Here is a 14,481-nt window from a genome sequence, read left to right on the forward strand (position 1 = left end):
ACTATTCTGACAATCTTACAAAATTCAACCCATATTTACACAGATGAAAATGTGATTTTTTTTCAAAAGTGGAAAGACAAGTGAAAATGTGCACTCAAGTAACTACTGTTGTGCTCAAATACAAGTATTCTTGCTGAAATTACTGAAGTACGAAGTGATGATTTTGGAAAATCAAAGTAAATGCTACATTTACTTGGAGTAATTGTAACAATAAGTTAATTGTAGAATTCAGTTTGATTTCACACAGACCACCCCCCCCCCCCAAAAAAAAAAAAAAAAAAAGAAAGAAAAAAAGCCACAGCACAAATGCAAACTTCACAACAGAAACACTTTGTGGGCAGAAGAACAGACTTTGTTTCCAGGGGACAATATTTTCTGACGGATTATTTGATCACAAGAGAGTTTAATGAACCAAGAGTTCATTAAACTCTATCATTAGCTGCTCTGTCATTGATTAATGTCCACATTTTTTTTTTTTTTTTTTGAGGAATCAGCAACGTTGATCACCCTGTTGAAATTGTTATAACGTGATGTAAAGTGCTCTGCCATCTGGTTCCGTCAGAAAATATTGTCCCCCGGAAACAAAGCTTGTTCTTTGACTGCTACGAACTTCCCTTGTGGCTTTTGCTGTTGTGTTGTTAGTTTTGTTATTTTTTGTGACTTTTTCCATTTTTTCATTTATTTTTGGAAATTTTCTGTTGCGTTGTGGCTTTTTTTGTGTGTGGTTGCGTTATGGCTTTGGCCCGTCTGAGCCACCGTAGTCATTATTTCAAAACCCAATTAGCAATTAGATGGCGTTAATTATCTTATGGCTTAAGAGAAACTCATAAGAGTGCTCCAATATTCCATTTAATTATAGTAACTCATTAGAACACCCCTGCTATTACTGCTGCTAATGCTAACATTGCTAACCGATGTGGTAAGTATTGTTGTCGTATTAACAGTAGTTTTGCTTCAGTGAAGCGACGTCAGGCAGAGGAGGAGGAGGAGGAGAGGAAGAGGAGGAGAGGCGGAGGAGGAGGAGGAAGGCTGTGATGGGACTACAAATCCGTTAGTAGTCCCAGCCTCCTCCTCCTCTTCCATCATGGCTCCCTCGGTAGACAGACAGGGATACTGGGGCCGGCCGACCTCCACGCTGGACTGGTGTGAGGAGAATTATGTCGTCTCTTTCTACATAGCGGAATTCTGTGAGTACCCGGCGGGCTTCACTCCGACAATGGCGAAGTGTGGGGTTAATTCACGGAAGGGTTTTTTTTTTTTTTTTTTTTTTTTTTTTTTTCCAGGGTGTGGGGAGTCACTGTACGTACGTACAGTGAACCGCCGCTTCGCGACGTAAACACGAAGTAGAAGCAGCGGCTGAAGCGATTCGTTAAAGGCTGCTTCACTGTGTGTTTATGTGCAGTTTATTCGCTTCCGTGTAGAGCTGACAGATAAAGAGGAAGAAGGGTAGACGAGCTGTTTTGCATGATTCTGCTGCAGGTTGTTGGCTAACGTTATCACACACACACACACACACAGTCATGAATATGTGTGTGTGTGTGTGTGTGTGTGTGTGTGTGTGTGTGTTGGGGTGGGGGTGGGGGGGGGGGAGAGACAGGTGAGCTGTTCAGGGACCTGTTCCTCCTCTCAGTCGACTTGAAACTTGAAGAAACAGCTCCCCTGGTCTGATAGTGGAAACTGGTTCCTCGGGATCACTTATCTCAGATGGTTTACATGATGGCACACTTCTCACGCTTTCGGTCAAACTACAGAGGGCTTAGAGTTAAAGATAAGGTCTGTTACCAGTGATCGGTGCATACACACCAGTTAGTTTCTGAGGTGTACCTGTATAATCTAAAGCAGTGGCTCCCTGGCTCCCTTTAACCTCAGGCTTACCCCTAAGACAGGCTGTGTAAACCTCAGACTGTTTATTTACTGTAAAGACATGAGAATTTTGGCACCTACTCTCACCCATATGAGTCAATAAAGTTGTCTAATTTCAACTAGTATGCATGTGTTTGTTATGTATCAGTTTAAATGTGGTTAAATAAAGAGAGGAAACTTTATTGGTCCTCTTGAGAAGGTTACTTCTCTGCATTTAACCCATCATTCACTACGCATGTCATGGGACCACAGTGCAGCACCTTGGTTGCTGTTTGTCTTGCTCAGGAACCTACAGTGTCAACCTGTCAACAGTGAGATTCAAATCTGCAAATTTTCAGTTGCAAGTCAATTTCTCTAACCCCTAGGCCACTTGATACCTTAACGTCTTTTGAAATGTGAGGACCGGGGCCAGTTTTCGCATGTCTGCTCTGAAGCAGCACTTAATCCACCACATGTACCTGATACCTTTAGTTGCAGGTACTTTTCCTCAAGGAAATGAAAAAGCTGCCTTTGTCACATGCTTTTGAAGTCCCTGGAGTGCTATGCCAATTTTACTGATGACGTAGGGAAACGGTGAGTGAACGTAAAAACACTATTGAGAAGGGGGGGGGGGGGGGGGGGGGGGGGGGGGGGGGGGGGGGGGGGGGGGGGAGAGAGAAAAAGACACAAAAGTCATGGGAGGCCGTTATCCTGGTTTAACAGACTGTATTGATCATCAATCCATCCCCAAAGTTTCTGAACCAGGGAGTACTTACTGATAAGTCAATGTAGACCCCGATTCTCGCTGTCGGATCACACAAGGTGGTTGCTGACACATCCGGGAAACAGAGATTTCGAGACCCTAATTAACCTTTTGACAATGTTTTTGTGGAAACTGGAGTGCTGAGAGAATCCCGCGCTGTAACTGCCAGTCCTCTTGCAGCGAGGTGAGCGTTAACCGTTGCACCCCCTTCCCCTGCTGTGGTTTGCGACTGTGAATATAAGAACAGTGATAAATTCTGCTGTCAGGGATCAGGGCTCTGTTGGACCATTTAATCTCTTCTCGGACTCCTTGTTCTTCACCATTAAGGGTTCGTGTAACAGCATTTTTTAAGACTGTACTGAGACATTCTGGATACAACTTATGGCTCGTTAAAATGAAAAACACAGATAACTAAATATAAAGTATAAATCTGGAAAATACCAAACTACAAAAAACATTCATCAGGAAAAACCAAACTGAAAATATATACTTGAAGTATTCAACTGCATCAGTCATGCTCAGCCCCCTCAGTGACTGATTTTGTCTTCAGTCCAAGTGTGGTATTACCTGCCTGATAAGCCTATCTGCAGCTGGAGCGTGTCCCAGCTGACATGAAGCCAAGGGCAGGGTTCGCACGCCGCGGACAGTTCACCAGCCCATCACAGGAAAGACACACGCATTCACATCAAGGCATGTACCAAGCAGAGGGAGAACATGCAGACTGAACAGAAAGAGGCCTGAGGCTTGAATTGAGCCAGGCTTTTCCAGGTAGAATGAATAGATGAGAGAGTTGGAGGCACAATGTGGTTCAGATGGGGGTGGGGGGCATGCTCCACTGTAAAAAACCCTGAACTGCAGGTTTCATTTTAAACTTTTGGGAATCATTATTTTTTTTGTTGTTGATAATTTTCTAACTTTCCCAGCTCTCATGAACATACCATGAGCCAAACCGCCGCCCTCTCTCAATCAGACGCTCCACTTTGTGTCGGGAGGCCGAGTGTAGTCCGGCTGTATTCTTTGTTTTCACTGAAGCGTTTCCAAACTGCTGCTGAATGCTACATATGCGGGCTCCCCACTGGCCGAGCTTTTGTTTGCATGGACGACACACACACACACACACACACACACACACACACACACACACACACACACACACTGACCCGACCAGCTCGTTGTTTTAAGCCATGATTCAGGTTACGGTAACTGGAACGCAGCATTGTTCTCGCAGCAGAGCGACTTTATTAATCCTCACTCGGTGTGGTGGCAGTTGTAGACGCTCACACTGAGGGAGGATGCAGTGAGTCACACTCAGTTATCATACAAACGTCAAAACAGCCCCCCCCCCCCCCCCCCCCCCCCCACACACACACACACACACACACACATACACACACACACGTGGTGGTATTCCTGCTGTGTGTGCGTTTACTATCAGCAACCAAAGTCCGGGCATTTTTGAAACACTCGCTGGAAGTTGTGGTTGGATCATCAGTCTTTTAACGGACAACTGCAGATCACCCCGGCTCTGAAAACTATTTGTTTTTCAACTAGTTAACATCCTGCTGAGCCCGGTTGTTTTTCTTCTCCACACCCAGACTGAGCCAGGGCTTTTTTTTTTTTTTTAGCACTGTACGGTAAGTTCTGCAGCAGCAGCAGGCGTGGAAGGTTTGAATATGCAAACACTGTCACCGTTTCAGTCAGAAGCCACCTGTGCAGAAAGCTCAAAGGTTTTATTTGAGGCAAGATAACGGCCACCAGGATTAATGAAATGAGCTGACACACCCCACCGCCGCCGCCGCTGTCAGCCTGGAGTCGTTCACACACTGCAGCTTCGTCACTGAACAGGATGCAGATGTGATGATGCCAAAACGATCACAACATAAATATATGTAAAGCCTAATAATCTTCAGAGATTGCAATATTTAGCCAAAAAAATCAAAATGCTGTGATGTAAAAGGTTTCATATAGAAACATGAAATGTGTTTCATAATCATGACATTATATTGGAAAACCTTAAAAACTAACTACTTTGTATTTGACTGTGAAGTTCCCACCTGAAAACATTCCCTCATTTCATTTCCCTGGGCCCATTGTACACGACAACTTTTTGAAAGCGATGTCCGTTTACCTGGCTTGTTGGCTTTAATCAGTCACAGCAGACCTGATTCCAGAATGAAACTCAGACCGTCTCTCTGAATGTTCACTCTTGTCACTCGGCTGCAGACAGAGATCTCCATTGATTCTAAAAGCCGTGTCTTGTCTTGTTTCTCTTCAGGGAACACTGTCAGCAACCTGATTATGATCCTGCCTCCCCTTTATGGAGCCGTCCAGACGTTTCGCGACGGACTGGAGCTCCGCTACATCTGCTCTTTTCTGGGACTGGCAGGTTGGTGTGTTGGCTCCACGTCGCTCACAGGACAGGGAATTGGAAATGTTTAAAGTGTTCATCAGTTTGAGTTTCTGACACCGTCGTAAACCTGCTAATTGGCTAAACCCCCTGCGGCCGCAGAATGAGTATTAATGGGAAATGGTGTCGGCCCGGCCTCTGATTTGGACCAACTTTAAACTTCTGACTTTAACGACAGCATCTTCCTGTCGTCACTCCTCTCCATGCCTCAGTCTCAGCATGGTGTCAGAATGTGGTCGTATGAGAGTTGGTTTAGAGCTTTAATGCTGTTGTGTTGTTTGTTGGTGCCTCCCAGCTGTTGGCGTTGGCTCCTGGTGTTTCCACATGACGCTGCTGTACGAGATGCAGGTGAGCTACAGTCTCGCATTTTAATCAAACGCAGCAAATAAACCCTCCGATTGTGACCTATGAACTCGTGTTGTCTCTCTCTCTCTCTGGTCCTTTGCAGCTACTGGACGAGTTGCCGATGATCTACAGCACCTGTGTCTTCGTCTACTGTCTGTAAGTGGCTCGGCCTTCGGATTTCCTCGATGCTAATGTGCTGTGAGACCAGATTTAGTGACTGTGAAATGAGCCATCCGACCCCTCTCTGATAACTCGATCCAGTCCAGGAGCGTATCGCCGCTGCGTGTCTGCATGGAAAGGAACTATTGATCCCAGTCTGGACTCATGTGCCTCTTAGCTCCCGTCGTTCTCCGCTCTCTGTCCTTGATCGTTGTTTAAGCTCAGCTGAAATGATAGACATTGATTTCTCTGCAGATATGAGTGCTTCAAGCAAGAAAACTGCATCAGTTTATTTCCCATAGCGCTGTTATTAATCTTCAGTGTCTCAGTCACTGTGGTGAGTGTCCACACACACACACACACACACACATACACACACACACACACACACACACACACACACACAGATCCTGTACTTTGCACCACGATGCCTGACATTCCTCTGACCGCTCGATGTGTTTACCTTGCGCAGGTGTACTTACAGTGGAAGGAGCCCGTGTTTCACCAGGTAAGGCAGCGCTCAGCCTCACCTGGCTGTGTTTGCCTTCAGAGCTCAGCGCACCGCAGGCTGCCTTCACCTTGTGTCAACAGTGGGCCGGTCAGCTCGCAGTGTGAAACCTAACAACCAAAAAACAAACACACCATCCACAATGAAAGCCCTTCGTGGTTTGCAAATACAGAAACGCACTGAGTGAACTATAGGGTTTTGTCTTGCAAATACATTTAAAAAGAATTCCTGATGACCTTTGACATGGCTCGCTTTCATGATTGTGTTCAGGACTTCTCAAACAAGCAGTGTGTAATTTGTGCTGTGAGTCAGAAACACAGTGGGTTTTGACACCCAGGTAACGGTTCCTGTTGCTTATAGAATTTCTTTAAACTTATAAAATAACCATTGGCCCAGTCCTGTTGTGCAGGCTGGACTTTATCAGTATACGCAGTATCTACAGAGTGATACCATATCCATCCAAATTCTCTTTGTCTTCCTCCTCCTACAGGAGAGATGTTCGGTCCTGGAGAACATAGAAAAGCTTCTAAATTCTGCCTTACGAATGACATTTGCAACCATAAAGACACATTTTAAAACACTAACATCACATTAACAGAAGTTTAAAAAAGGCTTTTGTAACCAAGTCACTGAGCCGAGCGCATCCCTACAGAACCAGGGACAGTAGAATAAATCGGCTCGTCCGCCTGCTGAGAAGCCACTCTGTTCTTTCTGTTCTCTCTCTTCTCTCTCTTCTCTCTGTTCTCTCGGTTCGGATCGGCCACACTGTGACAACTCGCTCCCTGCAGAGCGCACGCTTCGCCAAATCTTCCAACAAGATGAGCACTTACGTACATTTCAGATTTAAAAATAAAAAAATATTATGCAATCGTCTAAATAGGCTGAATATTCCAATCATCTCAGTCAAACCCAATAAGTCTGGATTCATTCAGGGGTTGAAGGCGCTGCGGAGTAACATGACGTCCAGATCAGTAAAGCACATAAAGCTCTAAACAAGGTTTTGTTGACACATGGGAGAAATGCTGTCATCTGTGAAACACTCAAAACAATGAGCCTGTATCATCATAGCAAGGCAGCTTGACAATAATTTTTGGAGATGGTAGCTTAAAATGATGATTATTTTTTATGTTTAATGTGTCTGAGAATACCACAAATTTAAATAAGTCCCAATTTTTTTGGTGGAAAAATTAATATTTTTTTCACACATTAAGTAAAATTCAACATTACTAGTTGTGGGTTCTAGTTTTTATGCTTTACAGTATTTATCATTAGAGAATTAGATAAGTTTAATTATGTTGTTTGTTTGCAAAGCAAATCTCACTGCATTGAAAAAGTCGTTTTGTGTTTGAAAACCACGCTGAGTTTGTTTAGGAGGTGGTTGTGTTGGGCTCGGTGTGTGCCTGTCGAGCATGAAGTGTGCTGGTGGGAGGTGTGGTATTTAAAGTACACACACACACACACACACACAATTAGCTGCAGAACAATAGGATCAAACCTCAGTTCATCCGTCACTGAGGAGAAGCGCGACCTCTGAGTTGTGGCCAGTTTAACAAGTCAACATGAGCTCATCCACTCACGTTACACGCTGTGTTTTTGCTTACCTGTTAAGTGTGTGTGTGTGTGTGTGTGTTGTGTGTTGCCATACAACAGCCATTACAGGCTGCCTTTGTTTAGACTCTGTTTACTAAGCACACGGCTCCATAGTGGCTGTGATCACGTTTCTGCTTCAGCACAAACGGCTCATGCAGACAAGTTGCTGTGCGACACTTCAGTGTTTCTGTCTTCGTTTTTCTTTTCTCTGAAATATATCTCTTGTACATTAATTTACAAGAGAAAGCAAGAGAGATTTTTTTATAAAATATGAAATAAGGAATGTCATCTAATATTTGTATAATTTTTTTTTAGCTTGTCTGGTGTGGTGAACTATTATGGCACATAAATGTAGAATTGTATCTCGTTCTCTGCACACAATAATTCAAAAATATAACCAAACGCCTGAATGTTAAAATTTGAAATTGCAGCTATGCTGTGATCCACGCGCCTCCGACGTTTGCAGTCACTGAAAATAACTCAAATTTCTTGGAAAATGATTGTTATCAGTTCATTAAAGTGTTGCAACTTGGAAAATACACACATGCAGCCTGAGTTCATGTTGAGTCGGCCCGACTGGAAAAAGAAAACCTTTAAATTTAAACTTTAATGCTACATGACGACAGTCTCAACATGAAGCCAATTTTAATGAAACATTTTGATGCAAAATGTAGTAAAATGTCCCCAAAAAAACCCCTCTCCTCTCCTCCGGCTCTTTAATTCTGCGTGTTTTTACAGACCCGCCCTGACAGCCTGTGAGGTAACTGGCGTCCATGTCTCAGCGCTACTCTGAAGACGTTTATTTAAAAAAAAAAAAAAAATCAAATCAGACAGCCCTGCCATGTACAGTAATCTCCCTCTGTGTGCACGAGGATTAAAACTGAACCACAGTATGTGACACTGTTGGTTAGTTTGTGCTGCTGGTGAGGCGTTCCGTCACCGGCTGTCCTCTCCTGTCCTCCAGGTCATGTACGGCGCTCTGGTGGGCTGCCTGGTGATGCGCTCCATCTTCATCGTTACATGGTTCGTCATGAAAAGCGAAAGCATTTCCACATCGGAGGAGCTGCTGCGGGTTGATCCTGGAGCGGCGGTGCGCTGAAGGCCGCTCTGCTTCTGTTTTCCAGGGTCTACCCGTGGCTGCGGCCGCTCTGCTACACCTCCTTAGGCATCTTCCTGTTGGGCTTCCTGCTGTGGAACATCGACAATATCTTCTGCGACTCGTTAAGGTGCGTGTGCCGTTCAGGGTGTTTCACCATGCATGGGTTGAACGTCCCTTCTGATGATCTGCATTCCCAGAAAACTCAGTTATCATGCGTCCAAAGAAGATGATCGCAGACAGACTTTGGAGCATCTTGGGCTCCTTCTGTATTTTCTTTTTATCGTGTCGTCGTTCCCGACCTCAGTGTTCGCCACATGGTACCACTTTAAAACACTCCTAATTGTTTTGAACTTTGAACTTTCTTGGCTCCACATTGAGGAAGCTTCTGGACAATTTCACGACTTGTAAAAATGGGAACCTGAGTTGAAACAGGAATTTCCGGATCTTGGCCGATTTCCTTTTGGGTTTTTGATAAACACTCGATAAGATTCCTGATGCTCCTGGGCAACCCTTTCTGCTCTTCATCAAAGTCAGAGTGAAACGATCTCAGCTGTTTTGATGAGTTAATCATTCTTGAGTTCGCTGAGATCATTTGATCCGTGGCAGCTAATCACAGATGGATCTGATGGATTCGATCTGATTTAGTTAAACCAACTCCTCTGACCTTCGTGGTTACAGTTCAGTAACTTTACACCCTCTACTGGTTTTCCTGCTTGATTTCAGTTGTCGGAAAGATACACTGACTTTCTCATTTTGAACGTTTTCTCTGAATTTCAGAGCGAGTAGGAAGACGCTGCCCCCTGGTGTTGGAGTAGTGACACAGTTCCACGCCTGGTGGCACATTTTCACAGGTCTGGGCTCTTACCTGCACATTCTCCTCAGGTGAGCTAAAACTCTCAAACATGATCAGGATTTCCTATAATTAACATTATTTACTTCTTTCATAGCTTTATTTTAATAAAGATTTTTCAAAATTTACTTCTTTTGCCTTTCCATCTTGCTAATTTATGAGTAGCCTACTGTGGATCAACTCCTGTGTGACCAGTGCAATAGAAATAGTTTAATTTGTTCATTCACATTGAATCAAATGTTTTATTTTTGTCCAGCCTGCAGATCAGATCAACCTACCTCAAGTACAGACCAAAAGTAAAGGTATGTCTGCCTCTTTGTCCATATCACTGGAGAAATCAAAGTTAAAGGGGTGAACTAAGTGTTAATGTTCCACCTCAGTCACAACAAACGGGCTTCGGCTCTCTCAGATTTCCATCAGTGCTCGATAAAGAGAAGAAACCCCGTCAGTGTTTATCTCTCCATCCACATGACACTCATTCTTTCTTCGCTTTCAGGCTCATTAGCAAACAATAAATGTGCTTTAAACGATCGGCGCCTGACGATCTGCAGTATGTGGAATGAAATGTAAATGTACTAAATTACTTAACTCAGTTTGGCTTTTCTCAAATCAGGAAGAATCAAAAAGTAATAATTGAAATACCCCCAAGCTATATTGTATTGCTTGCTGACCTCTGACCTCTGGCCCCTCAGTTTCTGTGTGGCGTGTGGCCGACCCTGCACATCGAGCCTCAGAAGACGAGCTGAGGCGGAGGGACGGTGACCGACTGAAGGAAACAAATCCAGACGCGATCCGCACAGAGGCCTGACAGTGTGCCCCCACCAACCCCCCGCCCCCCACCCCCTCCCCCTCCTCCCAGCCGCCGCTGGGAACGAGCCCACGGCCGGGCCAGTGACAGGTGGGCCCCAGGGTACCACCCGAGGGACCCCCCCGGTTCTGCTCAGTACAGCACAGAGTCCAGATCATGGGACTGGAAGATGGGAGATAATTTATTAGATTAGCTTTTCTGTGACGTTCTTGAAGTGTCGTGTCGATTAATTTTTTTAATGCGGTGGATGTTGTGTCTCGCTGCGGAGGCACATGTTGAAGGATCATGGATCAGGGTTGGAGAAAATGGTCATTTATTCCAGTTTTTTTAATTTGTCTGTTAAGTCCTGTGAAAACATTAATCTCTGAAGCATTGCTATATTTATAACTATATCCCAGTTACAAGCTAATATAAGTGACATGATTGTGTACGAGTACTGTAGTTTTACGAGTAGCTGAAATACTTATAACACAGAGGAGTAGTGGCCACCGTGAAGTGGGTTCCTGTGCTTCTTGGACGCGAGAATCACTCCGAGAGAGGGGGTGAAGGGAATAATGAGTCGGTTAACTGAAGGATTCTCATCAGTTTCTTCATTTTACTTGAAACTTATGCATCAAAATGCTCTAAAACTGGATGAATTGCTTTTTTAAAATCATGACGAATGGATTTTAAGCAGCTTTTTTTAATGCTACAGGATCAGTGAATGGGGTGGATTTTCTCCCAGGGTGGGAGCGAGCCGAGGCGCTTTCCGTCTCGGGTTTCAGACACGTTCACTTTACGGATGGATGTAAAGGTTTGCCAGCGGGCGCCTCTGGGGTCGTGTTCCCTTTCAAAGCGCCCGTCCTGGAATCTGATCAGGTGGGAGTGTCACAGGCACCAACACCACAAAGGAAAACACAGATTGCCGGTCATCCACTTCTACACAGGACACGGTTTGGACTGTAATACGGTGTGTCCTCAAGTGAAGAGCTGGAGCAAAAAGATTCATGATCTATTGAAAATGAAGTCCAAGCATAACAAGCACAGTCCACCTTTCAGTGACTCAGAACTGATTCAGTCTGAACCCGATTCCTCCGATTTGAAAGAGTTTCCTCTTTAAACTTAACCATGCTCTTCAATACTGCTGCTTTTAATCACCACTCTTTCTTTACCAGTATCGATGCTGCCAAAGCGAGGAGTCCTGCGGCACATGCAGTTTGTGAAGTAACCACTAGGTGGCAGAAACACCCAGCTCATGTCAGACATTGCCAAGCATGCCACACAGACTACCTACCTGCTGTACAACCTCATGCACTGTTTGTTCTGTGATTTTATTTACATTTCTTTGTGTTGCGACTGTGAAACATTACTGACATGTTAACACAATCCTGAAGCTTGAAGTCAGTAGTTAATTGAAAGATGCACAAAGCTGCAGTTAGATATTTTTATTTTTTAAAACCTGCTGCACTCTCCTGGTATAACTGTCATGTTTCGTGATGCTGTGACGCTGACGTTCATGCTCGGGTGCAACGACGCCGAAACCCAGTGTTAGAAACCATCATAAGCACAATGTGTGAAAGTATTAACTCTGTCCAGACGTCTGATTGGAGCCTTCGCTGTATTTCATTCTGTTGGTGTCGCTGCTCCGCGGCGAAGCTGAGCGGCCGTCCAAGAAGGTGCCTTAATGTTATTCCTGCAGTGTAACCCGAGTTGCCTTGACATCTGTGCTCATCTGTTCGTCCCTCGCCGTCACACGTTTTGCCCCCTCAGCGGTTTGAGCATCAGAAAGAGAAACGGCGTCAAAAGCAGAGCGTGTGCCTGATGTTCAGGCCTTCCTTTCATTCATTCATCTCCTCAGCTGCAGGTTGTGCTCGCCATGCTAACTGTAGAGGCTGGAGATGTTGTTTCCAGGCCAGAAGTGCAAACTGTCAACTTCCCTGTTGAACTTTGTTCATGTGCCAGTCTTTTACGATGTCCCGTGTTGTCAAATAAAAGAATGTGTCAAACTCCCGCCGGATGTTCTGGGATGTGTTCGTTGTTACCTGGGGACGTGAGTGAGTTGAGGTTTCCCAAGTTACCCAAGAGTGGAAATAAATACACCTGGGTGCCGTCAAAGTCAGAACTCACCCAGTGGAAAGATGAATTTAAAGAACGGTACATTTAGTGTCAGAGGTGTTGCCACATGGGGGGGGGGGGGGGGGGGTTTACCATTTAGAATGACGGCAGAACCTGTCTGCTCTTTTGATGAAACCAAACCATGTCTGAACTTTTCTTTTCACTCCCCATGCCTGGTGCTCGCCACTGACGCTGCCTTTCGCCATGTTAAGCTGCCCTTTGAAGACATTTATCCGTCGTCCTCGACGTCTCTGAAGTCATGCTGAAGGAACACATGAGACATGAATCTCAAGTTCTTCAGTCATTTTCTATGTGAGCCACGTTCTGACAAAAACAAGGGAAGTGGTCAGCCTGTAATGGAGCGCTCTGGGCTGTACTTTAGATGGTGTGACATTCTCACCACGGCCACAAACCTCTTCTGAGTCTCAGAAGAACAACTTTTGACAGAGGACAGAACAGACCATCATGCATGCTGGAATCTTGAGCTGGATCTTTTTGATCGGCCTGTAATTCATAAAATTGGGCTCCAGCTGAACACCACATCTCTCACTTTTCATCAGTGATAAAACAGCATATTCTGAATGTAGACTTTGTGGCGAAAATAAAATAAACATTCCTAATAAAACACTTCTAAATGTTCTTTCAAAAGTTTGGTCCAAGTTTGGAGTCTCCGAGTCAACTAAACTGATTTGATGTCATCTATCATGATATTATAACTCCATTTAATGTCATCAATTTTCACTTCTCAGTTTTCACAGTTTCACAATTTGTCACATTTTGAAATAAGGAGCCTGAACAGCGTTATACATTTTCTCACGTTTTGTAATCAGTGACTGTATATTTTGGTAGTTATCAGACAAGGAGTTATTTTTTTTCTTATGGAACAGCAATGTAATAATGTCTTCTTGAAAGTGTTATGCAAATAAAGTTGCATTTATTTAGAGATTAATATCATTATTGCTTAATTAATTATAAATAAAATATTACTGGATGACCGATAAACCTGTTTTGAAGAGAATTGAAACTGAATCTTCTGTGTCATGATATTCAGTCTTTGAAATCAGGTTTTATCAGTCACTTATTACTAATATCACATTGTTAGAAAAAAGTCCTGTTCAAAGAAATTTTTCTCTGCGATTAATACAGTATGTCTAATATCTTGTTCTATATTCAGGTTTAACATACTGAAAATGTGGCAAACGAGAGCTGCTGCTGAAGCATTATTGTCACTGTAATTAAAAGTTTACCTTAAGTTGTATTGATTTCATTGTTCAACACATGTCATTTGTCTTACGGCTGTTTCATTCATGCATGGTATTGCGCTAAATTGAAATCCAAATTACTTCTGACCCCCTCGAAAATTCAATCCATCGTCCAAAAGTAAATTTTCATGGAGAAATGAATCCAACATGTGAAGTTACCTTTAGATTGCTCAACACCAGAAGCTGGAAGTGTTTACTACAAAATGAAGTGACCTGAACTCTGGGGTCAGTATCAACCCTGGAATACTACAACCTCTGTGACTCATGGGGTCCTTATCTCGGCGAACGTGCTGTAGTGACACATGCAATTAGAAGGCGTGGCGTTCGCCTGCTGTGACACATCGCAGGCATGATAAGTGCTACGCGCCGAACCAGTCTCCAAATATGTGTCACGGCCTGTCCGGTGAACACACAGTCCACCCATAAACCAAAGGGCTTGGTCTCTGTCACACAGAATGAAACGGTTTGGTTTCACAAAATAATGGAGGTGTGTTTTTTACAATGACAAAGTCATCAGTTAATAAGAATCGGGCAAGTCCTTCGAGTGACACACTGCTTCATGCTGCTGATATCTGGAGATAAGCTGCAAACGTCTAAATAACTCGGACTGAATATTACAAGAAAAAGACACAATATTACATTATAACTCGAGCAGCGAAGGAACAAATAGCAGGCTTCAGGTGAAAAAAAATGGCCATATATAACTAAATGAAGATATGTGGAAATATGAAAATGAATGTATTTAAAATTGCAC

The 14,481-nt window shown here is 43.9% G+C and overlaps 1 protein-coding gene across 1 annotated transcript; it reads left to right on the plus strand.

Annotated features, from left to right (window-relative positions):
* Positions 1-1,027: 1,027 nt before the first annotated feature.
* On the plus strand, positions 1,028-12,355 carry acer3 (alkaline ceramidase 3). Its single transcript, XM_030100774.1, has 11 exons — positions 1,028-1,187; positions 4,881-4,991; positions 5,308-5,360; positions 5,461-5,513; positions 5,772-5,853; positions 5,989-6,024; positions 8,579-8,637; positions 8,739-8,840; positions 9,491-9,595; positions 9,820-9,865; positions 10,256-12,355. Exons 1-11 carry the CDS (start codon positions 1,085-1,087, stop codon positions 10,307-10,309), a joined length of 804 nt encoding a protein of 267 aa, XP_029956634.1. The 5' UTR covers positions 1,028-1,084; the 3' UTR covers positions 10,310-12,355.
* Positions 12,356-14,481: the final 2,126 nt, after the last annotated feature.

This window comes from Salarias fasciatus, chromosome 10, assembly GCF_902148845.1.
Source record: "Salarias fasciatus chromosome 10, fSalaFa1.1, whole genome shotgun sequence".
In the NCBI taxonomy this organism is placed as follows: domain Eukaryota; kingdom Metazoa; phylum Chordata; class Actinopteri; order Blenniiformes; family Blenniidae; genus Salarias; species Salarias fasciatus.

Coding starts and splice junctions, on each gene's coding strand:
- acer3 (XM_030100774.1), top strand. CDS start 1,085: ATGGCTCCCTCGGTAGACAGACAGGGATACTGGGGCCGGCCGACCTCC. Junction 5,854..5,988: donor TCAGTGTCTCAGTCACTGTG/GTGAGTGTCCAC, acceptor TACCTTGCGCAG/GTGTACTTACAGTGGAAGGA. Junction 9,866..10,255: donor AGTACAGACCAAAAGTAAAG/GTATGTCTGCCT, acceptor CTGGCCCCTCAG/TTTCTGTGTGGCGTGTGGCC.